Genomic DNA, 26,701 nt, shown 5'->3' on the forward strand with positions numbered 1-26,701 from the left:
CCTTCTGCCCCCCCCCCCTCCTTCAGACCAGAGAAAGGAAATGCCACTCTGGGGCCTCTGCCTTTCCCATTGCTGGTGGTGCATTCGCTACAATGTTTCCCGTCTGCACCTGGTGAGTGATTCCTGCGTGCAGGTCTCTTTTCTGTCTCCTTCAATCCACCCCTGCCTAGGGCTCTTTTAAGACCCCGTACTCCCACCCCCCAATATGTTCTGGTGAGATTGGATTCTCCCTCCCCCACACACTCTATTTTCCCACTCAACATCCTTATTGACTCTACCCAATGATGTCCTTACTGACTCCACCTCCTGATGTCCTCACTGACACTGCCCCATGTCCAGTGACTCCATCCCCTGTCAGTCTCACTGACTCTGCCCCATGTTCAGTGACTCCACCCCCACTCACCATTGATTCCACCCCTCCCTGGTGTCCTCACCGACTGCCCCCCCCATGTCCTCACTAACTCTTCCCCTACCTCCTCACTTACCCCCCCATCTTCACAGACTTCACTTCCTCTTAGTGTTTCCTATTACAATGGGGTCTCATCAGTCTCAGCCATGCCGGGACACCCCCTTGGGATATCTTTTACGTTCTTTACATGTTCTTCTACTCAGGGACTCCATAAAGCCCAAATGGCTCATCTTTTATTGCAATCTGTCTAGACAATTGGTCACAATGGCCCCCAAATGGGACTTTCAATTATAAAATTCTCAGGAATTTAGACAATTTCTGCCGACGCAATGGTAAATGGCCAGAGGTACTATATGTTCAGGCTTTCTTTGCTCTCCATACTTTCCCTTTTCTCTACCAATTCTACTCAACTTCCCCTATCCTACTGGCATAGGGGCAGCCTATCCCTGCCAAATCACCTAAGAGCCTGGAGCCTCTTCCTAAACCTAAAGTATCTCATCCCCTACTCAACATTAAAGACTCTGCTTCTCCTCCCCAAGCTGAACCTTTCCTTACTTCTCTTCTCCCCTCATCTCCTTTTCCTCACCTCCCAAAGCTCACACCCAATCCTTCACTGGTGGCTTACAGCCTTCAGCAGCCCCTTATGTCCTTTGCGGGAGGTGGCAGGGGAAGACAAGAGTTTTTCGTGCGCAGGCCCCCTTTTCAATGACCCATCTTTCCAAGATCGAGAAACGACTGGGATCTTACTTCCACGACCCTAATAATTATACCAATGAGTTTAAATACCTTGTTCAGACTTATGACCTCACCTGGCATGACTTACAGTCCTGTCCTCTACCCTTACCTCTGAAGAAAAGGAAAGGGTTTGGGTTGCAGCCCAGGCACATGCTGATGAAACCCACCGTCTAGACAATACTTTCCCAGTAGGGGCAACGGCTGTGCCCAGGGAAGACCCCCAGATGGGATTATGAAAATAATGCACCTGGAAAGGTTAGCAGAAATAGGATGGTAACCTGCCTGGTAGCTGGCCTCCAGAAGGCCGCCCACCATGCAGTCAACTATGATAAACTAAAGGAGGTTACCCAGAGACCCACTGAAAACCAGAATGAATTTCTTGATCGCCTTACAGTGGCACTCCAGTGTTTTAATAAGCTGGACCTGGAGTCAAAAGAAGGTATACTGGTCCTTAATACCCATCTTATTTCCCAATCAGCTCCCGATATTAAAAAAACATTGAAAAAGGCTGAGGATGGCCTTCAAAACCCCCAAGGAGATCTGGTGAGCATGGCCTTTAAGGTTTTTAACAACCGGGAGGAACAGAAAAAAACAGATAAGGCTGCCTGTAATAGGAAAAATTGCCAGCTCCTGGCTGCTGCCCTTCGGGCTCCTCAGAGAAGAGCCCAACGCACACCATACAGACCATGCTTTAAGTGTGGAAAGGAAGGCCACTGGGCAAGAGCTTGCCCTACTCTACAACCACCATCTGGACCCTGCCAAAGTGTGGGTAGCCGGGACACTGGGGAATTGACTATCCCTCCTCGTCTCTACAAGGTGGGCCAGTCCCTCCATACATGGGGAGGAGCCCAACTTATACAAGATACTCAGCTTGGCAACGGAAGTGTGATGCTGCCCAGGGCCGCTGGATCCCACAAGCATCACAATGGAGGAGCCCAGAGTATATCTCCAGGTTACATGCAAGCTACTTGCATCCTTTCTTTTGGATATGGGAGCCAGTTATTTGTTGTTACCTGAGTATTCCAGCCTGTCTTTTCCCTCCCAGATCTCAGTGGTGGGTGTAGATGGCCTTCTTACTTGCTTTGCAACTACCCATGTAGAATAGATAACTTTCCTTTTTTTACATTCCCTTCTAATCTTACCTTGCTTTCCCATATCCAAGGCTCCCTCAGCCCTTTAAAGCCCTTTTCCTTCTCTCCCAATTTTGCCTGAGGATCGAGTCTTTCTTAAGACCCATAATCTGTATGGTTTACATCCTAAGTGGCCAGGCCCTCGTCAGGTCCTGCTGACCGCTTCCACGGCAGTTTAGCTCAACGGACAGCCACAGTGGTTTCTTCTGTCAAGAGTGAAAAAGGCTCCTGCTCTTGCCCCTTTTATGACTCCAAGGTGTCTCACATCCCTGAAGAAGATGGCACCCCTGCTTCTTAAGACTTCTTTTGAATTTCATCCAAGGACATATATGCACGTTCCCTACCATGGAACTCTTACTGCTCCTTCTGGACAGACAGCATCCCTGCCTTACAACCTCAATGTCGATGCCCCTTGTGAGCAGGAAGTAGCCAGAAAGAGTCGGCGCCCCTTTACAACTATCAGAAGGCGGGAATGTTAGGTCCGACTAGAAGAAATGACTTCTTCCCTTGGCTCTCTCCCCCTGCATCCTGGAAATCTCCACCTAGCACCTGTAACCCTGGCAACTTTCATGCCTGGGAGCAGTGGGAGGTCTCCACTGAGGTATTTCCCCATCCTCTGAGATCACATCCACTTCCGCTGTGGCTATACCCCTCCCCCTATCTAATCTCTCTCTTCCGGCCCTAAGCTCTCTTGCTCGCCCAACTCCATCTTGGGCTGCAGGAGTCTGCTCTTTCCTCGCAATAAACCCTCTTCTCCTGAACTGCGTGGAGTTTCCTTTCAGCAAACCTTACAGCACCTACTGAGTACTTTTATGAAAGATTTTCTTAACACTGACTTTTACATCATATTTCAAATGTCATGTTTAACAAACAAGTATTCAAGAAAGGAATCTCTATATGCAATCACTGGCACATAGATTTTAGAACATAATTAAAACTAAGCTGAGGGTTTTTATGTCACAGATACATATCAATCTATATAACATTATGTCTATAGAGTGTATATCCCATCGTAGATTTTTATGAATATGTACGTATGTTTATGTCTCTAATACCATGTCCATAACCTTTGGTACCCAAATTTGAGTCATCGCTCTTGTAGTGTTTGGATCTAATATCAAAATATCAAGGATACCATGCACCTTTTGTTCCTTTGGTCTTGACTTATCCCACTCAACATGATTTGCTTTAGTTTCATCCACTTCCCAGAAAATGCCACTATTTTATCTTGTTTGGTGGTTATGTAGAATTGCATTGCATATGTGTACCACATTTTTTGTATCCAATCATCTGTAGTAGGGCATCTGGGTTGTTTCCATCGCTTGGCTATTATGAATAGTGCAGAAATGAACATGGCTGAGCAGGTGTCCTCATCATATCCTGGGTTATGATGCTCAGGGTAGATGCCCAGGCCTACTGAGTATTTTTGTCAAATCACAAACAGAACTCATTCATTTAGGAATATCTAGCTTTAACTGGCCAGTGAACAACACTTAAAATATGGTCACATAAAATGAGCTTGTAAAATGACATAGACAAATTGTGCAAAAGAAACAACACCTTAATGACCAAGAAACCATTTTTGTATCTTATCAGTATCTTCAATATTTTTATTGCCCTAAAGAGTTGCAATTTGCCCAAGTTTGAGGAGGGATTCTTTAATAAGTGTCTATTCACAGTTAATCATGGAGACCTTCAAGTATACTATAGAAATGAAAATAGTATGCTATTCTTGCTGTGAATAAACATTTTTTTTCATTCATTGGAATTAAACTCCCAGAAATGGCACTTGAAAACATAAATTGAAAATGCTGACTTTCCTTTTTATAGCAATGTAAACTAAGCTAAGAAGTAAAATGTCTTTTAACTCTATTATATTCTAAAATACAGTTTGCTTAATAAAGGATCTCTTTAGATTTGTTCATTTAATAAATGTTACCATTTAGAATAGTTTTAGGTTTATACAAAATTTGTAATCTGCATTTATTTTTAAACTTTTGGTCTGAAGATACTATTTCTACAGAGATTGTGCATGTTCATTTCAAATGACTGAAGATTTCTAGAAGCTAACTAGATTGCTACAAACTCACTTAAGTCTAGACAGGTCCCAGCCCTGAGCAGGAAGACCTGTCTTGGGCTTGTGTTCCTTTCCTCTGAAAGGAACTAAACATGGAGACTAGTGGTCAATTGCTACTTATAAATTGTAAAAATGACAGTTTCAAAAGCTGACATTATAAGTTTCTCTTACTAAGCCCCACTGTCTTTGGGCTGAAAGCGCTGGAATCCAGGGTTTCTAAAAAAGTGTCCTGACTCATGACCATAACTTCTAGCAAGCCAGGATAAATTTGCTAGTGATTATGGCTTTAAATAATGGATTTCTGTGTTCCTATTTCCAATGGTAATATGAACGTACAATTTATACATTTCTTCCCTTCTTCCTGGCAGAAGGAATCCACCTTTTCATGAATTGACCCCACCTACACAAAGCTGACATAAATTACTTCTTAAAACAAACCCCCATTAATGCTGGATCATTCAAGAGACCACAAATTATGCAGTATTTTCCTATTTTCCTTTGTTTTTGCCATGGTCAGTGATTCTGTCCTGGAATTGGGTCACAATTCGACAGGGCACCTCAGTCAGCAATATGAACACCTCCCTCAGTACCCACAACCTAGACAAAGGGTCTCAGAAGGGGTAAATCACAGCTTAAGGGAGTATCTGCTCTATGGACCTCCAAACTCGTTTGCCTAAAGGTTCACAGTTTTCTCCTTGCCAAGTATCTACACAGCACTGAAACTGCTGGAAACTCCAGTCTTGATTTCATATTGTATGTATACACAAATGTTAAATATTTGCTGGTAAGATATCAAAACTGGAATTTCTTAGCCACATTTCTCTTCCTAATGTTCATCTTTAGTCGAAGTGTACACACAGCAATCAATACAGAAATCTGTTATTCTACCCCCGTGATCTTACAATTCTTCAGTGGACTCTCAGCTTTATTTTTCTGTACTTGCTCCATTTTTTTTGTGTGTAAGGAAATAAAGCCTATATTGCTATTTTGTAGTGTACAACCTTTAGACATCACTCACACCCACCAATGTCTCCTCACTCATCCTCCCAATATAGTGAATTTTGAATGTTTAGTTATGTTAATATTTGCATGTGTTCATATTTGTATGACTATATAAATACAGCTCACATAAACCAAGGAGATATGCTGTGACAATGTTGCTTCATACTTTATCCTGGGTTTAGTGAGTGATCCATGTTTTTATTTTATTTTTAACTATTTTTATTTCTGTGATTAATAGTTCTAATAGCACAATTCGATCTTTCATATATCTTTTTGTTAGTTTTTTTTTTTTTAGTTTTTCCTAAGTGGAATTGCTCCTCTTTTCTTTCTTCAGTAGGGAGAAGTTAAGACCATAACTACCTAGATTAAAGGAATTATATACAAGCAGCCACAAGAAAGAATAAAACATTACCTCCACTCAGGTACTAAAGCCTCTAATCACAAAATCACTGGGTTAAGGAGATACTCTCCTAAATGTTCTTGTCACTTCCAGGTCAGGAGTGAGAGGGTTGTAGAGCCAGAGAGGGAAGAAAGCCATGGCCAAGACAAACATGTGGGTTTTTTTTCCCCCCACAGCAACATTTGAGTTTTGAAGATAAAGACACAATAGGGCAATTCATGCTCAACTGACAACTTTATGGCTAGCCAAAGTCTCAATCAAGAGTAAAAAAGTGATTTTCAGGAATATAAATACCCAAATCATTTTCTTCACCATTTTGTTGTTGTTGTTTAATCTGCAATATGATTTAAACTCAGGACCTCAGTTTGCTTGCTCGGTTAGCATTCTACCAGCTGAGTCGTGCCTTTATACCACCTTTTTGATAATTCTTTTTGTGATATGGACTCTTAAAATTTTCTGCCAGGCTCAATTTGAACTGTGACCCTCTAGGTCACAGCCTCCTAAAGCAGCTAGGATTCAAGGTGTGAGCCACTGCTGCCCAGCATACTTCACTTACTTTTTTGTGTCCCTAACAAACATGTGAAACAAGGAAGAGGAAGGCACAGAATCTGGGAAACAAGAATTAGCCTAGGAATAGTGTGAAGACAAATCTCAGAATACAATCTATGCACCTGATAGTTGTGATATTGGGCCAGCCCTTTGAAGATGGCATTTCCATCCTTTTGGTCTGTTTTCTTTGATCTCCAATCCAAAGACTTTCATTAACCATGTATTGAACTTGAATTGATATTCTAAAATTCCTTGCTCTTCTAATGTACTAATCTTCATTCTTCTACTTTGTTAAATGTTCTAAGTCTCTATTCCACTCTTTTTTCTGTCCTGTGACAATTATATTTGTAAAGCCTGTGTTTCTTCTCACTAATTCTTTCACGGAATTAATATTTTCTCTTACTTTTCCAAGGACACCTTCTCTGTTACTATTATCCATTTGCCATAAGTTTCACTTGTTTCTTTGTCTTGACATTTCTCTTCAAATTTAGAGGTTTAAAGGAGATTAGGAACAAGTTCCAGGACAATGTCTATAACTAAAACAAATTACTTATGTTCAAAAATGTAGAGGTACTCACATTGAGCCTAAGTTTTCAGACATCTAATATAGCATGCTATTTTAAATGCACAAGGCTGAATAAACCAATGAATTAATTTATCAAATTAATAAAGAGTTTTACTTTTGAAGCTAAATTTTCAGCCTTTTTCTTTTTGCCAGTCCTGGGCTTGAGCTCAGGGCATGAGCCCTGTCCTTGGACTTTCTTAAGGCTAGAGCTCTAACACTTGAGACACAGCACCACTTTGGCTTTTTTCTACGTATGTGGTACCAAGGAATCGAATCCAGGTCTTCGTGCACGCTAGGCAAGCACTCTACCACTATGCCAAACTTCTGGTCCCCATGTTTTATAAATGGTAATATTCAAGTTATGCTTTAATGGGTAATTTTTCTGTCTTATTTTATTTCCTTTGGAGCTACTGTATTTATATAGAAAGCTATGGCTGCTAGTGAAGAATTTCTAGAAAAATTGTCAAAACTAGTCACAAAATGGTGGAGTATAAAGTTTCATATACTTTCTTTCATTGCCTATTAACACATTAAATAAAAGTTCAACAACCTTGATGTTTTCCACTTAATGCCTTCTGCCTACTTCTTTCTAGGAATGATTTGAAGGAGTCTTGTAGAAGATACAATAGCAACATTCAGGAGCAGTACAGCAATAGACTCTATCTGCATTTCATAGTGCTTTTTATTTCTAAACTTTCGATGTCTTAACACATAGAATACTCTTATGTTTAAACAATGCATAATTCCTATACTCTTCTTCCATATTTACTAAGCAAATTTTGGGAGACTTTACCATTGCTTAATGAGAAAGAAAAAAGTTGACCAATGAGTAGATAAGATTCTGAAGTACTATATCCAACTGGGTATAAGCCACATTGAGGAGTGTTGCTGGAGTAAGACACCAGGGGGGTTATACTGCTACAGAGCACATGGTAAAAAGATTAGGACAGGGAAGAGCAATGAAAACCTTTTGGAATGACATAATGATGATATAATGAAAACAAAATCACTTATAAGAAATAATAAATATTTATTAAATAAATTCTTGAGTATAAATCAGTAAAAATAAGAACCCTTGTATCTGATCTACTTCTTTATGGCTTACTTTGGCTTATTATTATTATTTTTTGTTTTGGCAGCTGTTTATTTGGCTTTAAATGTTTGTTGTTTGCTTGTCTTATATTTTTCTCATATATTTTTTATTGTAATTCTTAGAAGGGTTACATTATATTCACCAGATAGAAGGTGAATTACTTCACAAACATTGGTACCCTTTCTCATGTCTTGGTTCCCATTTATCCCCCCACCCCTCAAAATGTTTTCCCCCCTTCCCTATCTGATTTCAAATAACCAAATAAGCATATATACAATATATCAGATAACAAGGTAAAAATACTGTAACAATATGAGATAACCAAGGGACAGCAAAAGAGATGAGAGATAACATAGTACATTAAGGACAACAATCACTCATTATATAGCTTTTGTTTCTATATCATGGAGGTCCTTTAATTTAGTGTCATAATATATGGCCTCACGTATCTAGGTTTTTCTCTACTGTAAATCTCTGCTAGGTTTCTACTGGTTATGACAAATGAGGGAAACCCTTACAAATGGGGTGATGCCGTTCTTTCTGACAGCAGCATAGAATTCCATTGTGTATAAATACTTTTGGCTTATTATTTTATATCAAGATAGCTACTTTTTTTTTTTGGTCAGTTATGGGGTTTGAACTCAGGGTCTGGGTTCCTGTTCCTGAGCTTTTACTCAAGGCTACTGCTTTATCACTTTGAACCACTCCCATTTTTCTGGTGTTTAATTGGAAATAAAAGTTTCACAGACTTGGAATTGGTGCTGTGGCTCAAGGGGTAGGGTGGTAGTATTGATCTGAAGAGCTCAGGGACAACACCCAGGCCCAGAGTTCAAGCCCCATGACTGACAAAAAAAAAAAAGGAATAAAAGTTTCAGACTTTCCTGCCTAGGCTGGCTTTGAACCACGATCCTCCTATCTCTGCCTCCTGAGTAGTTAGGATAACAGGCATGAACCACCAGTACCTGGCTAATATAGCAACTTGAAATGACAAAATTATAGATTGTAATGTATAATCTTTTAGGCCCGTAGCATACAACTAAATCCAATAGAATACACTTGAATCCCAATCATTGTAGATACAAAATGGACTTCAGAAACAACTCATGTGTTCACTCAGCTAATATAGCTGAGTATTAATTGAGCTTTTAGAAGCAATATGCAGAAGGGAACTGGTGAAAAACAACAAAACTGCTTCTACTTTACTGAGTTCCTTCTTTGGTACAGGGAAGACTCCATAAGCAAAAGATCACTCAAATAACAAGAACCTATATAACTGTTCCTCTGAGAAAGGTTTTAAAGGAAAATGATAGCTTATGGTGGGTGATTTTAATAGAGATCACCTTTATAGTGGTAGAGTCTGATACCTTCTTTAAGGATAGGCATAGCAAAGGAGGGGGAAAAAAAAACATGCCGGGGAGGGCAACTTGGTTGAATAGACAAAGCTGGATGTTGAGAAAGACTTCACAACATTCAAAGGAGTCACAAAGTGAAATCTAGTGGGCATTAGTACTCATACTCTTTTTTGCAAATATCTCTTATTTTGAACAAGTATATGCAGATATCTTTTTCTTTATAATCTGAATATTTATTATAAACTAACTTACTTTACTCATTCATTCATAGTTGGTTGGAATCTCCAAATAACTGATTTAACTAATGTTTTTATCTTGCTGATTTACTTTAAGGTGGCTGAAAAGTTTAAGCTCTTAAAAAAAGGAACTTCCATCTATATTCTAGTAAAGGAGGGTGGGATATTATCAGTGTCTCTGGAGGGATGATTTGTATAACAACTAATGAAAATGTTCTCAAACTTGTCACATGAATATTACTGTCATGTACTGGCTTTAAACCTTTTTCCATGAGTTGCATTTTCTTAAATCCAATTTAAGACTGGTAGAAGACTTTATTACTTACAGTTGAAGTGTGAAAATCGTGGACTGGACGGGAACCGACTAGAAACCTGCCAAGATGATGACTGATCCAGCCTGTGGCCGTGGGAACCTTCCGAGAACCTCCTGTCATCCTGGGGAAGAAATCGAGTAGTTCAGCTCCTTGGACACCAGACATGAGGACCGAGACCTATTTAAATGTGCTGAAACTCAGACCAGACTTTCATATACAGCCTACACCACTATACAGGAACACAGTAGCATGACTATAATCCTTTTAAAGATAAAAAGGTTAGGCTTGTGAAAAAAATATGTAAAAAAATGGAACAAAATCACTCATTGCTATGGAAGCATGACATATTTCTTCCCAATCTTTTTATTTCCTTCTCTGTGAACAGGAATTATTAACAGTTATAAATGTGGTGTTATTTATATCTATGCATTTGTAAACACTGTGGCAGTTATCCTGTTACCCTAACCTTCTGCCCAAAGTTTCCTCATACATTATCTAGTAGTTAGGCTATGCTTTCCTCAGCCACTATTTTACTTGGCATTTAGGTGATTTTTTTTCAGTGTTTTACTCCTATAAATAACACCGTGAGAAGTATTTTTAAATAGAGAACCTTTCCATACTTAGATTTAGTCTTTATGACAAATTCTCAGGGAGACATATTGAGTCAATGAAAACACAATTTGATGTTTTTAAATACATGCACCTAGACTGCTTCCCCTAACAATTATATTAATCTTCCTACCCATTCAACAAATAGTTAATGATACATAAATAAAAACAAATACATAAAGGTCTCTCATGTGTGATATCAATATATCTTCCTTAAATCTTAGCTAGAATTACGAATGATAACTATAGATAATTTTATGAATAGATTAAAACTGGCACTTTATTAAACAATGAAATAAAAATTGTAATTTTTCTCACAAAAGTTTTGTAATTTTTTTTTACTCTTCATTCAAGAATAATTTGGGAAAGCCTGGCATGCTGAATAACCCTTGCAATCCTAGATACTCTGGCGGCTGAGAATGGTAGGAATTAGTATAGGTCAGCCTAGGAAAAAACTTGAGATCCTATCTCCAAAATAACTAGCGGAAAAAAAGGCTGGAGGCATGATACAAGTAGTCCTGAATTCAAACCTTATTACCATACACATACAAATACACACACACATACACACAAATTAATAATGGTGAGTGAGCTTGGTGGCTATAATGTGCTGGGTAAAAAACAATAAGATATTGAGGAAAATGACAAGCTTGCAGGAAAACAGGGGCAATAAACAAACTATAAGATAGATAAGATCATGAAAAAATTGTGATAAATATTATAAGAACAGTAAATAATAGGAAGACCAAATTTAGAAATGAAGTCAAGATTCCACAGACGGGATATTTGGGGAAAGACATGAAGCTAAATATAAACCACCAGCTGAACACTGAAGGGTAGGGTTTGAGAAGATAAAACATTCGGTAAGAAGGAAGCAAAAAAAAAATGATGTGAGGGGGTGAAATGTATCAAATACTGAAGGAGGCCCACATTGCTGGGCGTACTGAAATAGGGACAGTGATACTAGTAAGGTCCAAGTTAGTTAAGAACACATTTAGGATTTGGGTCTTACTTTTAAAATACAGTCAGGAGTGTTAAGATGAGGAAGGATAAGTATTGATTTGTATTTTCTCAAGGTTACTTTGAATAACAAATATTGGGGTCTGGGGAGAAGGAGAGATCATGAATGTTGCCAAAGATTTTACAGGAAACAACTGTGAATTAGGGACTCAAAACATAATACATATTTTCTTAACAATTCTTCTATCTTTAGCATAAAGACATTTTTATTACTGTCTTAGAACTGAATAAGCTACTTATGCTACAATTCACTGCAAAAATTCCATTGGATGAAAGAAATTGTATTTACTAATATTTTTCATATGCCTTGTCTTTATATTCCATTCCACATCATACTGGGTTTCTTAAAGCCCCTAAGACATGACTAAGTTTCTTTTTTCTTCTTCTTCCTTTTTTTTTGTGCCAGTCCTAAGGATTGAACTCAGAGCCTGGGCTCTGTTCCTCAGCTTCTTTGCTCAAGACTAGCACTATACCACTTGAGCCACAGCACCATTTTCAGCTCTTTGGTGGTTAATTGGAGATTAAAGTTTCATGGGAATTGCTGCCTGGGCTAGCTTTGAACTGTGATCCTTAGATCTCAGCCTCTTGAGTAGCTAGGATGATAGGCATGAACCACCAGTGACCAGCCTAAATATTTAAATTACCAATTTCACTTACATTGTATGATTATTGCATATTTGCAAATCAATAAAGCAGACAGTACCTATTATCACCAGTATTCACTTAGGGTTACACTTATTTTCTTCAAGTGCTCTTATTTTACCATCTACTCTGTGTAAGAGAGGTACCAAGAATAGCAAATTAGTTGGGATTGAGGGAAATACAGAAATGTATTTGCCTGGCAGTTTATTTATAATTTCTTCTGAAAGCTGGGCTATAAATGAGATAATTGGGATATTGTAGGGTTAAAGCTCCCTTAAATCTGCCATGGTGGCTGAGAAAATTCCAAAGAATTATCTATAAAGTTGGATGAAACATACACTAGTGAGGTATTTTGTAATCATTAAGAAAAACAAATTATATATCACCCACAATCCTGAGTTTTCTGGAGTTTTTATGCACAACATGTTTTATAGAAGCTAGTGTTGTAGATTTAAGTCACAAATAGCCAACTTGAAAGGGAAAGTGCTAACAGCCATTAATTGCTATGAGCAAGGTGTAAACAGATCACTGACCAATTCCATGAGGGAGAACTGACTTCTGGGAGCAAAATATGAATTTGTATCACACACATGCTCACAACAAATAAGACAAAGGCCCCTGGCAGATTCTGCTTTCCTAAATACTGCTGAAAGCCATCAGCAACGCTTCCTCACCTGCCTCGTCTCATCTAGTAAAACATCTGCGTCTTTAAAATGTAGTTGCATTCCAACTCTTGAACTAGAAGTTACAAATCAGGACTTTCCTTTTCAGGGTGAAAGAATGGGGGGAAAATATGCCTTGTGTGATTTTACTAAAAAAAATTCCACTGTTAATTAAAACCATATATTTAGGATCGGTAAACGTAACAAATGGAAATTTCTTGGATGAATTGTCTTTCTCTGTGAATGGAGATTAGCAATGTTGTGTTGCTGGCTGAGTTTCTGGATGCTTTATTCTATTTGAAACAGCTGGGACAGCAAAGAAGAAGGATGGCCTACAGAAACTCAATTAGACTGAGTAGAAAAGAAGGCATGATATGCTTCTGTTGTCTACGTAGTGTCAGGGGAAATGTGCTGCACCCAGCTTTGAATCGAATTCTGCATATAAACTTTTGGATCAGGCTTTTTGTTCAATTAGCTTGGTCAGCTTACCACACAATTACATTATCATATTTTCTATTATACTACGTTTGTACCATTGTGAAGGTGGCTCTGCTCAAACTCTCAACAAAGTTCTAGAAATGTGATGATTTTTGCCTCACTGACTGCTATGGGAAGAGGTAGCAGATTAGCCCTGGCTGCTTGGCCATTAGACTTGACTGGCCCACTTTCTGTTCACCCTCTCCCTCCCACCACTATACTATTCCAATATTGGTTATTTGCCTGTCAACAGAGTTCCACAACTGGAATGCTAATAAGGATGTGAAATGCAAGATGTTGATTAAATACCTCCTTGAACTTTGTCATCACAAGCCTCATTCTTAAAATCTCTTGAGCATGTTTATTTCTCTTGAACGCTCGAAGAAGTGGATGCCCCCCATTGAGCAAATAGATCAAGACAATGTGGTAATATGGACAATGAAATTTTACTAATCCATTAGAAAGAATAATGTATCATTTGTAAAGAAATTGAAAGACCTGGAAAAATTATGTTAGGTGATGTGAGTCAGGCCCAAAGAGACGAAGGTTTTTTCCTTATTTGTGGAAGCTAGAATTAGCTTCTGAGTTTATAACTAAATATATTAGGTGGTATGCAAGTATAAACATGTTGTAACTTAAATGTGGTGGATTCAAGGGAGAGCTCAAATAGTACAATTCATCAGAAAGGCAAAAATCAAAGTTCAACATAATAAACACCAGGAAGCAGGTAATGGAAAAAGGCCAGGTGGGGTCAAGGGGAGAAGAGTGTATGATGAGGAGAATTTGGGGTGGGGGAGCTAGAAGGGGAGAATGTGTCAAGAATTCAATGCTAAAAATTAAGAAAAGTGAAGGGGCTGGATGGGATAGATGTGTGAAAATGTGTGAAATGCATCAATTAAGATGCATTATATTCATAAACTGTTTTGTTATATGGCAACTCCTTTGTACAACTACTTACAGGAACTTTTTTAAAAAGTAAATGTTGTTCAAATGTTGTATTCAGAAAAACAACAACAAAAATATGAATATCCTCCAATCAGACAAAAGCTCCAAAAAGGCTCACTGATTGGAATCTTTTTTTTTCCCTTTTTTCCTTTTTTTTTTTTTTTTTTTTTTTTGGCTTATCCTGGGGCTTGAACTCAGGGTCTATGCACTGTTCTTGTGCCTCTTTGTGTTAGTACTCTACCACTTGAACCACAGCATCACTACTAGCTTTTTCTGAGTAGTTTATTGGAGATAAAAGTCTCACAGATACTATGTTATCTCTCATCTCCTTTGTGGTCCCTTGGGTATCTCATATTGTTACAGTATCTCACTTTGTTATCTGATATATTGAATTTATTTGTATTTGGTTATTTGAAATTTGTTAGGGAAGGGGGGAAAACCAAGACGGGTGGGGGTTTGGGGGAGGGTAATGAGTACCAAGACATGTGAAAGGATATCAATGTATGTGAATTAATGCACCTTCTATCTGGCAAATATCATGTAACCCTTTTATTACAATAAAAAAAAGAATTAAAAAAAAAAGTCTCACAGATTTTCCTGGCTGGGTTGGATTTGAGCCATGATCCTCAGATCTGTCTCTTGAGTAGCTAGGATTATAGGTCTGAGCTACCGGCAATGCAGCTCTGATTGAACTTTTCTATGTCTAAAATATTCCAGACACACATAACTAGAAATAATTAACCTAGCCTTTCATAATCCTCATAGGTGAAGCAGTCCCTTTATCTTCATGAAAGACCATTGGGATCTGCAACAGCACAATGTGTTCCCATGTTTTCTATCCAACAATATACAAAACAGGTTTTTTTGTTGGCCTACTGTAAAATTTCAGGGCATATATCTGCTACATTTAGTGATAGCCTAGATATCAATTATTGAAATGGGTAAAAATTTAGAAATGTGATTTGGGGTGTGTGTGTGTGTGTGTGTGTGTGTGTGTGTGTGTGTGTGTGTACACATGCATGTGTAAACATGTGCACTGGTCCTTGAACTCAGGGTCTAGGCTCTGCCCTTGAGCTTATTTAGCTCCAGGATAGCAGCACTCTACCACTTGAGCCACAGCTCCACTTCTGGCTTTTTGGTAGTTAACTGGAGACAGTCTCACAGACTTTTCTGCCCAAGTTGGCTTTTGTCTCTTTCCTTTTTCTTTCTTTTTCTCTTTCTCTGTTTTCTCCTTTCTTTGGTGGTAAAAAGGTTTGAAATAAGGCTTTTATACTTGGTATGCAAATGTTCAACTGTTTTGTTTTTGTTTTTTTGCCAGTCCTGGGCTTGGGCTCAGGGCTTGAGCACTGTCCTTGGACTTTCTCAAGGCTAGCACTCGACCACTTGAGCCTCAGCACCACTTCCGGCTTTTTTTTTGCTATGTATGTGGGGTACTGAGGAATCAAACCCGGGTCTTCATGCATGCTAGGCAAGCACTCCACTACTAGGCCAAACTCCCAGCATCTCAACTTTTTTTTTTTACTTTACTTTCTGGATAGAATCTTACAGTTTTGTCAAGAAACACAATCCTTCTCTCTATGGCTTCTCTGGCATTGTTTGGCTTACATGTGAATAGCACCATGTTCAGCTTATTAATGGAAGTGGAGTAACACTAACTTTTTGCCTAAGGTAGCCTCAAATCACACTTCAGTTCCTTTCTCCCAAGCAGCAGAAATTGTAGGTATGGGACACTCAGACCTGCCTCTAAATCTATATATGTGTATTTAAGAAGAAAAACAGATTATTCACTGTATGCAATGCTGGAGGAAGAATGAAGGAACTTAAAAATTGCTATGCAAGACAAAAAAAAGTCACCACTATAGGTAATAATAATCTAATAAAACACAAAGGTAACAGAGGCAAAGTCCTAAGAAGGCCTCTTTGTAGTAAGGGATATATGGTGCTAAGTTTTGTGGTCTGGAATATGCGTAATGTTCATTTTAAGGGGACTTAGGAGGATTTAGAAGAATTAGGACTGTATTTATATCTACTGAACATTCTATCCAATTTTTTTCTAAGGAAGAAGAGGGAAGTGCCTTAGAAATAATTGTATTTAGCTGTAATAAGTGAATATATAGTACAGCAAATGTTCATAAATACTCAAGTTTGCAAGAATATAAAATCCAAAGAACTCTTTTTATTGTTTGTTCTTTTTGGTAGTTGACATGGAGTGCACATTTGAATGCAGATAGATTTTCTCTAGGTCAATGTTCTCTCTAGAAACAGTTTCTCCCTGCAGGGGATATTTGGCAATGCCTGGAGACATTTTTGGATGATACCACTTGGTGGTGTATCCAGTAAGTAGACTTTAGAAATGTGGCTACAAGTTCTATAATATAAAAAAAATCTCTGCAACAAAAAACTATCTGACCCCTAAGGTTATAATGTGAAAGTTGGGAGAATATTCCGGGTTAAAAATTATTCACAGCCAGATTGGCTTATCTGCCTAGTCCACATGGATACTTTGGGTCAGTATGTCTTTTCAATATAGTCAAACCTCCTCAGGCTCCAGTATGTTAATTCTATGTGAGCATGGAGATTGCATACCCAAGAGAAGAATGACGAAATATATCAAGACTCTATTTTACAAAGTACTGATTGCTGCTTGCTATCAGTTACTAGAGGACTTCATTTCTGAGAGGGGAATGGCTACAACCTTAAGAGAAATCATCATACTTATCTTGAAGCTATCAAACAATCAGGGTTCCTAGCTCAAGATTTCTTACTCTCTTCTCTCCTCTCCATCTCTGTCTCCATTTCATTCTGTGTCAGTACCAAGACTTAAACTTAAAGCCTCCATGTCTTACTCAGTTTTCAGGTCATGGATGATGCTCTATCACTTGAGATTTATGCCTGCAAATTGGCTTTTTGGGGCCAATTTATTGAAGATTAATTTCCAATTTCTATCTTGGCTTCCTGAAAAGCTAGGATTACATGTATGAGCCACTGGCACCCAAAAGCATCAAGACTCATAAATAAACAACACAGTATGTAGCAATAGCATTCTCTTAAGATTTAAGTCCTAGGAGGAAAAGAAGGATAATCTTTGGTTAATGCTATTGCACTGCTGATCTGTTTCATACATACAAGAGGAATCTTCCACAAGTGCTCTTGTGAATAAAGACATACAGGTAAAGCTCAATGAAGGAGTATAGACGGAATATTACTTGGAAGGGTTTGGTTCTGTACTTGGCATCATCTTGGTATTGTTGAAGAGAATCTCTGTAAGTTTTATATTTGGAATATCTCCTATCAGATCTCTCTGATAAACTGTGAAAATCCTGGGGAAAGAAAAGAAAACAATAAAAGGTCTAAACTGGTGAATAAAATTAGAATTTAAAAGTATTAATAAATAAAATATAAAATATAAATGAGTAAAATATTAAAATACAATTAAAATAAAAATAGATTCTACTCTACGCATTTTGATATACGTATATAGAGAGAGCAAAAATGGCCACCAAGAACAAAAAAGAAAATAAACATTAATATAAAAATAAAACAAGTCAGGGACCGGGAATTTGGCCTAGTGGTAGAGTGCTTGCCTAGCATGCATGATGACCCAGGTTCAATTCCTCAGTACCACATACATAGAAAAAAAGCCAGAAGTGGTGCTGAGGCTCAAGTGGTAGAGCTCTAGCCTTGACAAAGTCCAAGGACAGTGCTCAGGCCCTGAGCTCAAGGCCAGGAATGGCAAAAAAAAAAAAGTAAAGTCCTTTTATTTCAGTTATCTTTAAATAATAGTCTATTATTTAAGGATTATATCAAGTAGAATTCTAAATTTAATTACAATTAACAAATAGTTACTATAGTCCATTAGACATTTCTTTCATGCCGTGGGAAGAATGTGGAAGAAAATGAAGAAGACCTATTTTACAATTCAAGGAAAGTATGACAGTGCCTCATGTAGTCTCAAGGAAATTTAATCTTATTGAAGGTTCAAGCTGGAAGAGTTAAATTCCAAATATCTGGCTTTTATTTAAAAACTTAAAAACTGAAGTTCATGAAAATAAAGAATTGTTTGCCCATTGCAGAACTGAGTTGGAACCAATATCATTGCCTTTCTATCTTAGCAATTATGTCATGGGAAAACATGTGATGGTAAAAGCTGAACTACCATTTGTTCTTTCAAAATGAGGTTAAACAGAAAGGTATAAAAGAGAGGAAGAGGAAGGAAGAAAGTGAAGGAAGGAGAGAGGAAGGGAGTGGAGGGAGGGGAAAAAAAGAAAGAATATAGCCATATTTAAACAAGTCAAGTCTACCAAAATAGAGGTGAAGTTTGTACTCACAGTCATGTAAGACTATAGTAATTTTGAGAAATAAGAACAAACTATACCTCATAGATGTATGAAAGAACTATGGAATCCATTACTTGGTGTGTTAATAAAATCAATATAGTTATGAAATACATTTTTACATACACACCAATTATGGCAATGCCAGCGGCAACCAGAGCTAACATTGTTTATATCCCTTACTTTATGGATGAGGGACCTGTCTCTGAGATATTATTAGATGACTACACCTAGGTCATGAACTTGGACAAAATCTTAGGTCCCTGCATTCTGGTTCATGGTACACAGAATGAGAGTGTTTTCAAGAGTTTTATTCTCAAAATAGAATTCATCTTTGGTAATCCATCTTTTGGTAAAAAGAAATACAGAGGACTTTAGATTATATATAGAACCAGTGAGTTTCAAGTTTAGAGGCAACAGGACAAAGACAGAATTAGGTTCTACTTCCAAATAATTTACTATTCCAAGCTTCAGTGTCCTCCTTAGTAAATTAGAGAAAACAACATTCCCATAGGAATAATGTGTCTTGTGAGGTTAGAAAGAAATGTAATGGGTTCAGCCACTGTTTTTCACATAGTGTGTATAGAATTCTTTCTAAATTACACCTTTCCCTTTCTAAGCTAAAAGTTTCCCTTTTAGTGTTCAAAGTATAATTGTGAACTCTGAAAAATATTCTTTCCCTCCAAAATGTTTAGGAACTGAATGATCAAAAATGATTTCGGATAAAGCAATTTCAAAGATAATGTAGACTTTGACAGATCTGGTTATTATTTTCTATGTACTATGTCCTCAAATAATGTTATATTTAAAGGGAATCTAAAAATAGCATGTTATATTTTCAGTTTCTTTCAATAACTGGTTTCTAAAGAGAAATCATTACCATTGCTAAAGCTGGAGACACACACACACACACACACACACACAAGTCACGCTGACACTCTAAAAGTAAAGGTAGCTAAATATGTATATCACATTTGTATCTCTAAGAGCCACATGAAGATGGTGAACAGGACCTATTCTGCTAAGACTGGGCAGCAAAGCTATTTGCAATATTACACCGCTCTTCTAGGAAACATACTCATACATCAAACAGATTGGCTTGACTAATGAAATAACCTGATTAATAAAATAATATACCGCAGTATAGTGAGTTACGATATCTTTAAAGGAGTTTGGGAAAAAATTTCAAATCAAAAGCTATTGTCAATGGAATGTGCATGTCCCTTTAATTATTAGGTTGCCCAAAATTATTGTTAAAGCTTTAGGGGGACATAGTAAGGTAAAAACCTCCATTTTCCTCATTTTGCTAATAAATGTCTTATTATGTCCAGTCCTGACTTTACAAATGTCAGTGGACTCTAATAAAATGGTATTAAAATTCCCATTGTCTTTTGGTCTTTCCTCCCTTCCTGCTACCTATCAGGAAGATAACAAGCGTTCTAACTCACATACACATAGTGAAAGAGACAAGGCAACTCTTCCTTACTCTGAAGTCTTTGAAGTCTTCAAGGAGGCTCAGTTTTTCAGGCACAGACTCCAGATGGTCCAAGGCCACTCGGGTACTCTGAAAAAGAAAACAGAGAAAGCCAAACGTTATAAAATATTGATTAGCATGTTCAGAATCGGAAGGTCAAAGTGGAGATGTACCACTGGTAGACACAGTCAAACTACAAGCTGAGTACGTCAAATAAGAACAGATATTTCCAAGAACAGAAGAATGAGTTCCTTCCAAAAACCTATGAGATGTATTTGCAAGACTGACTTCTACCAAAACTCTTCCTGAATAATTACTTTCAACTGATATGCTATGCAACTTTCTATAGGGCATTTCATATTCAGATTAATTTAAAAATCTGCTTCAGTGAACATCAACAATAAGCCACCAGGTAATATTGAGAAATAGAAGAACTTGCAGTTACTTTTCTCTAAATCATATTAGAGACCCACAAATATTATTATGAAAAAGGAGATGGTTTTCAACAAATATTTTAGTTGTGAGTAAAATGGGGAACAATTCTCAAGAGATGGAAGAAACATCTGAAAGTAAATATCTAAGACAGGAAAAAAAGACTGTGCTAATTACAAACCAGTTACTTATTCTACAGTCTTGGCTGAGCTGGTCCTACTATACCCACCCATAAAAACATTACCAGGGAATAATCCAGAAATTATTCCTAGTCAATGTAAAATAAGAAGTGGTGGAATAACTTTGCAACAGGGATTGCATAATGTGTATTATATGAGTTTCTGTATTCTTAGTTCTGTCACAGTGCCAAAATAGGAAGGCAATAATTGTTAGCTTTTAACTGGAAGTAAATTTTAGATTGGGCACTGGTAGTTCCTGCCTAAAATCTTAACTACTTTAGGAGGCTAATATCTAAGGATACAAGTTTGAAGCTAGACTGGGCAGAAAAGTTCATAAGACTCTTACCTAAAATTAATCACTAAAAAAAAAAATAAAAGCTGCAAGTGGAGTTATGCTCAAGTGGTAGGGTATCAGCTGAGAGCAAAAAAAATAAGGGTAGTATAGTACCCAGGTCCTGACTACAAACCCTGGTATAAGAACACACATGCATATGTACACACATATAAACAATGATTTGTGACTTGTAATCACAACTGTCTTCAGTTATATCATTTTAAAAATCAGTCACAGCTGTAATCCTAGCTACTTAGGAGGCTGAAATCTGAGGATCTCTGTTCAAATCCAGCCTATGCAGGAAAAATGAGACTCATCTCCAAATTATCATTAAAAAATGTGGAGCTGTGGCTCAAGTGTACTAGTCTTGAGAAACAACAACAACAAACATAATCTTTCTTCTTACCATGAATCTGGAGCACCTGCTAGGCACCTGCTGCCTCCAGTCCATTTTATGTCCTGGTTATTTTTATATAGGATCTTGCTTCCTGCACTGTAAGCACTTGGACCAAAATCTGCCTAAAAATTTTAGGTTTCCCATCCCATGACAGACATATACATCATACCCAAATTCTTTGGAATTTTTCTTTTTGATCCTAAAGCTGGTATCCTCCCACTTTTAGCCTTTCACATGGCTTAGAAAGAAAGATGTACACCACTGTATTCCACTATTGGTTAAGGTCTTAGGAACTTTTTGGCATGGGGTTGGCCTTGAAGCATAACCTTCTTGTTCTTAGACTCTTAAACATGTAGGAGTCCAGGTATGAGCCACAGCATCCTCCACAGGGTTTCTATTTCTTCAAACACTGTGTGTGTGTGTGTGTGTGTGTGTGTGTGTGTGTGTGTGTGTGTGTGAAAGATTGTAGACAGAAGAAAAGCATTCTTAATTTGTCATCATGAATTGAAAAGTTGAATGTACTATTTCTTCACATTCATCAAGTCTTCTATTTCATGGTCTATTTAAAGGATTTAGTATTTTGTTCCTTCTGCTTAACATTCATATTATTGTTAGCCTTTCTGTGTATGTACTCACTTAAACTGCCACGCTTTAAAATGTTTTCATTTAATTTTTCCATGGGTATGAAAAATTCATCAAAATGGCATTTTTCTTAATATGGGCCACAATATGCAGGTTTAGAAAAGTAGGTAATTCTAGCTACTATATAGGTTATGTTTATTTAAATAATAAAAACTTTAGCTATTCTAAAATTACTGACCCTTGAATAATAAAATACACAGCAATGACCTGATGGTCTTAAAGCAAAAAAAAGAAAAATTGTGCACTGAAGAAAATTCTCCCCAGAAAGTCTTTAATAGACTTTTAGTACAAAACCTATTTCATTTTTCATTCTATAATTATTCTTACTCAGAAGTAATTCTCTGAACCAGGGTTAAATATGCAAAACTCATTTTGTTCTCAAAATAAGCAAATAATCTCTTTCCTTTCTGTGAAATCCAGGCTATTATGCAAATATTTTAACTTTTTTCAATCAACCAAGTGACTGCATAAAACCTTTATGGTTCTGCTTTTAAAGTGCTCACATACTAGTTTTGAACTATTTTATTCTACTTTTGGATATATATTCAAAGGGGCATATCTTAAAGTTATCCTTGAAAACTCTTTAGTTCCTTTTTTGTACAGTGTTTTCTAAACTCCTCACTCCAACCTCTCTGTCTCTCTTAACTTATATTTATACTTTGTCATCACTTATTTCTATTGTGTGCTTTGTTTTACATTCCATACAGGTACAACTGGTAAGTATCAGAAACACTCTCAATTTCACAGGCCCTTTGTCTTCATGCTTTTATTCTAGTCAGCTAACAAATGTGGATGTGAGAGATCACAGAAAGCCACAGACACAGATAAAATGTTTTCTGTTGTTCAAAAGCTTTTAACTCACTGAGGTGGACAATGAATGTACAAAAAAAGTAAGAATAATACAAAGCAAAAAATTAATTGCATTTATTGTAAAGAAATTTCATGTTAAGCCAGGTATGGTGGCTCACACCTATAATCCTAGCTATTCAGGAGGCTGAGATATGGGGATCTCGGTTCAAAGCCAGTCTGGGTACTAAAGAACATGGGACTCATCTCCAATTAACCTCTAGAAAAGCAGAAGTAGCAGGGGTGCTGTGGCTCAAGAACAGCGCCAGACCCAGAGTTCAAACTCCATGACAGGAAGGAAGGAAGGAAGGAAGGAAGGAAGGAAGGAAGGAAGGAAGGAAGGAAAGAAGGAAAGAAGGAAAGAAGCAAGCAAGCAAGATTTCATGTTAAAGATCTGGGGTTTTATGAGAAGGGGTAGCAATGATTGTTAAGGAATATATCTTCTATCTGGTGATTATAATGTAACCCTTGGATAGGGAAGGGGGGAAATCAAGATGGGGGGGCGCGAGGGAAATGGGGACCATGTCATGAGAAAGGGTATCAATATTTGTGAAGTAATGCACCTCTATCTGGTGAATATAATGTAACCCTTCTATTAATTGCAATAAAAAAAAGAAAAAATATCTAAGGGTTTTTTTCTTTTTTCTTTTATTTTTTTCTTTTATTTTATTTTATTTTTTTTTTTTTTGTGGGGCTTGAACTGGGCCTGGGTTCTTCAGCTCAAGGCTACTATCCTACCCTTAGGCCAAGGCCCACTTTGTGTTTTCTAGAGGTTAATTGGAGATAAGAATCTCAAGTCCTTTGATGCCTGCTCAGGCTTTGAACCTTGTGAGCTAAAGATCTGGGGTTTCTAAGGCACCTACAACAAAAAGAAACATGGGAAGTAATGAAGACATGCATCCAGGTTTGCAGGAATCTCAGTTCTCCTAATAGGATTTCAGGATTACGTGATACTTTGGGGAGAAGGTTTATTGCCTGGTGTATGATTTTGCTCTCTGTACGTATATGCACACTTAAAATTACCACTGTGGGGCTGGGAGTTTGGCCTAGTGGTAGAGTGCTTGCCTAGCATGCAGGAAGACCAGAGCTCAATTCCTCGGTACCACATACATAGAAAAAAGCCGGAAGTGGTGCTGAGGTTCAAGTGGTAGAACTCTAGCCTTGAGAAAGTCCAAAGACAGTGCTCAGGCCCTGAGCTCAAGCCCATGACCGGAAAAAAAAAAAATTAACATTGTGGCACATAAAGCCAGAAAATATGCATAATGTTTCATAATTCTTTTCTTTTAAAATTGAGATTTGCTAGGGTCTAGTGATTCGAGTCTTATCCTACTGCATGCCATTTCAAATTTACTTTTCCCCCAAATTAACATCACTATAGAAAAGATCCATAGGCGAAATTGCATTCTTAAGGAACTTGGGTATAGAAAATTTCCTGAGTATCTTGTTAGTTCTTAGGGCAAGATAATTCAAATAGAGACAGGGACCTTGTATATTTTTTCAAGTTTGTTAATATTTTCTGCCTTATATCACTCATGCTTTAAAGGTTACAGACAAGTCCCTACTGTTACAATTAAGGGAACAATTTCTTCAAGTACATTTCTAGATAATGGCACCTGCAAATGACCTGGTATTTAACCGTGTGTTTAATTTTTAAAATTCAATTTGCTTGAATAAGTTAGACCTTCACAAAAAGGTTTAGAAAATGTTTCTTTTCTGAAAGTTGCTTCAGGATATGAAATTTCACATAAAAGTTGAAAACAAATTATACCACACAATAAAGCCTCTGTGAATAACCAATACCCTGTATCTGGTTTATCTCTGAGGTTTGGGGAGTAGGACTTGCTTGACTAAGATTCTGGCAAGGCCAAGGATCAGTTCATTTCAATTCCATCTGGTAGAATAACAGAAGGCTAAGTCACAAAAATGTAACTCACAACTGCACTGTATTGAGTTTAACAGGGAAAAGATTTTTGTGTACCTAATCTTCTCACAAGCATGTGAGATGGCAGTTGTTAGTGGTAACACCACTGTACAGATGAAGCAGTTGAGGAGTAGATATGAATAAGGGCTCACAGCATGGGGGGGGGGGGTGTTAGCAAAACAGAGGCAAACAATTTGAATATGGAAATGACAAATTCTAATTGTGAAAGTATTTTCATGGCAGAACAACTTGGAAGTAACCAGAGGTGCAAATAGTATTTCATAGAACTTTGTTGCTCATCTCTAACCATTAACACTTGAGTCAGACACTTGCGTTAGATTTTGAAGTTATTTCCCTGATGGTCCTATTGCAGCAAGAGGTTTTAACATGAAACTGTGAAGAATTTCGTCTTCCTTTGCCAAAGAGTAATGCTTAAGACCATATCTCCAAACACACACACACACACACACACACACACACACATACCAAGGTAATAGGTAGCCTTAAGAAGACACAATAATTTTGTAGCACTCTTTTTTTTTTCCAGTGGACTTAGGTGTGGATACTGTCCCTCAGTTTTTTTGCTCAAGGTTAGTACTCTACCACTTAAGCCCCAGCACCACTTCAGACTTTTTTTGTTGTTGTTTTGATGAATTAGAAATAAGAGTCTTATGGCCTTTCCTGCACAGGCTGGCTTTGAAACACAATTCACAGATCCCAGCCTCCTGAGTAACTAGGATTATAAGTGTGAGCCACTAGTGCCAGACATGGACCTCTTTTTCTTTGCTGTAGACTAGAAGAGGTGCCGCTAGTGGATGCTGACTGAATGAAGAGAATGGCAGTATTCTAATCAACTCATGCATTTTATCCTCTTTATTAAAAACTCAGTGAGGCAAAAGTTTGCTGTTTTATTTATTTACACTGGCTTAAGGGCAAGATCAAGTGGTACAGTAGCAGTGAAATTTAGAAATCCTGTTTATTATAACCTGTGGCTTTTGCACTTGGATTTTGTATTCAGAAATGTATTGGGACAAGAATAAGATGCCAATTTGACTATTCTAAAATTTCAACATACATCAAATTCTTAGGGAGTTGAGAGCAGTTTTTCCTAGTCTATAGTAAAGTTCCCTTATATGTGCTTTTGTTTCAGAATAGAAGGAAACTGAATAACACTGAATGACAGCATAAGCAGCAGCAATTATGAATAAAGAGGGGAAGGCACTTCAAGTCTCCTGTAGAGAAAAATGTAAGAAAAGAATTTAACCATAGGCATATTTATCACATAGACTTCTCTGTAAAAATGCACACCTGTTTATTTATTAATACCTAACATTATTTCTGTATAGTGCTATCGAAACCGAGATATAAATGAAATATTGGAACAATTGAAATTGAGGTCTAGGTAATAAATAGATGAGACGTCCATGATTATTTTAAAAATGTGCGTTTTTGGTACAATGCACATGTTAAATAAACAAGGTTATGAGGCAGTTTATTTGGGTTCAAAAATGTAATTCTATTTCATTTGGAAAGAAATCTATTGCACGATTTCCCTGACAAATGGCTGAAAGGTGGTGAAAGGACCTGAGTAAACATGTTTCAAGGAGAGGAAGGGTGAGATCATGAATAGGATAGACTGTATGCCTTTCATTCGTGGTGACTCAATCCAGCGCAGCTGCATTGGCTTTTGGGGGCCTAGAGCTCATCCAAACTGTCTAAGGCATCCATTGGAACAGACCCACATGGTAGCACAGGATAGTCCTGTAAAGTCCCAGGTTGCTGATGCATAGCCTTCAAGCCCTGGCACAGAAAGCAGTGTGGATTTTCTGGACTATCAAAAGAGTCCTCTATTTATAGACTATACTTTGGGGGGAAATCTCAGACACCCACTTAGAAGTGTTTACATGTGTCTTAGGGTGAGAAAG

General features: G+C 37.6%; 1 protein-coding gene across 11 annotated transcripts in view; it reads right to left on the reverse strand.

Annotated features, from left to right (window-relative positions):
• Positions 1-26,701, reverse strand: part of Cep128 (centrosomal protein 128) — a 340,438-nt gene that overhangs the window by 66,829 nt on the left and 246,908 nt on the right. For 4 of the 11 annotated variants that reach the window (XR_016537579.1, XM_090344647.1, XM_090344646.1 and 1 more), the window contains 3 exons: positions 20,038-20,115; positions 17,424-17,537; positions 9,875-9,983 (listed from right to left, as the gene is read on the reverse strand). Coding sequence is in view for 8 of the 11 variants with exons in the window: in XM_090344647.1 (XP_090200773.1) it covers positions 9,875-9,983; positions 17,424-17,537; positions 20,038-20,115 (301 nt within the window). In the remaining 3 variants the exon portion in view is untranslated. Of the gene's footprint in view, positions 1-9,874; positions 9,984-17,423; positions 17,538-19,999; positions 20,116-26,701 lie in introns of those variants that run through there. The other 7 variants (XR_016537580.1, XR_016537581.1, XM_090344644.1 and 4 more) reach the window with 4 other exon arrangements.

The sequence above is a fragment of the Megascapheus bottae genome, chromosome 14 (assembly GCF_031878675.1).
Source record: "Megascapheus bottae isolate mThoBot1 chromosome 14, mThoBot2.hap1, whole genome shotgun sequence".
Taxonomy (NCBI): Eukaryota; Metazoa; Chordata; class Mammalia; order Rodentia; family Geomyidae; genus Megascapheus; species Megascapheus bottae.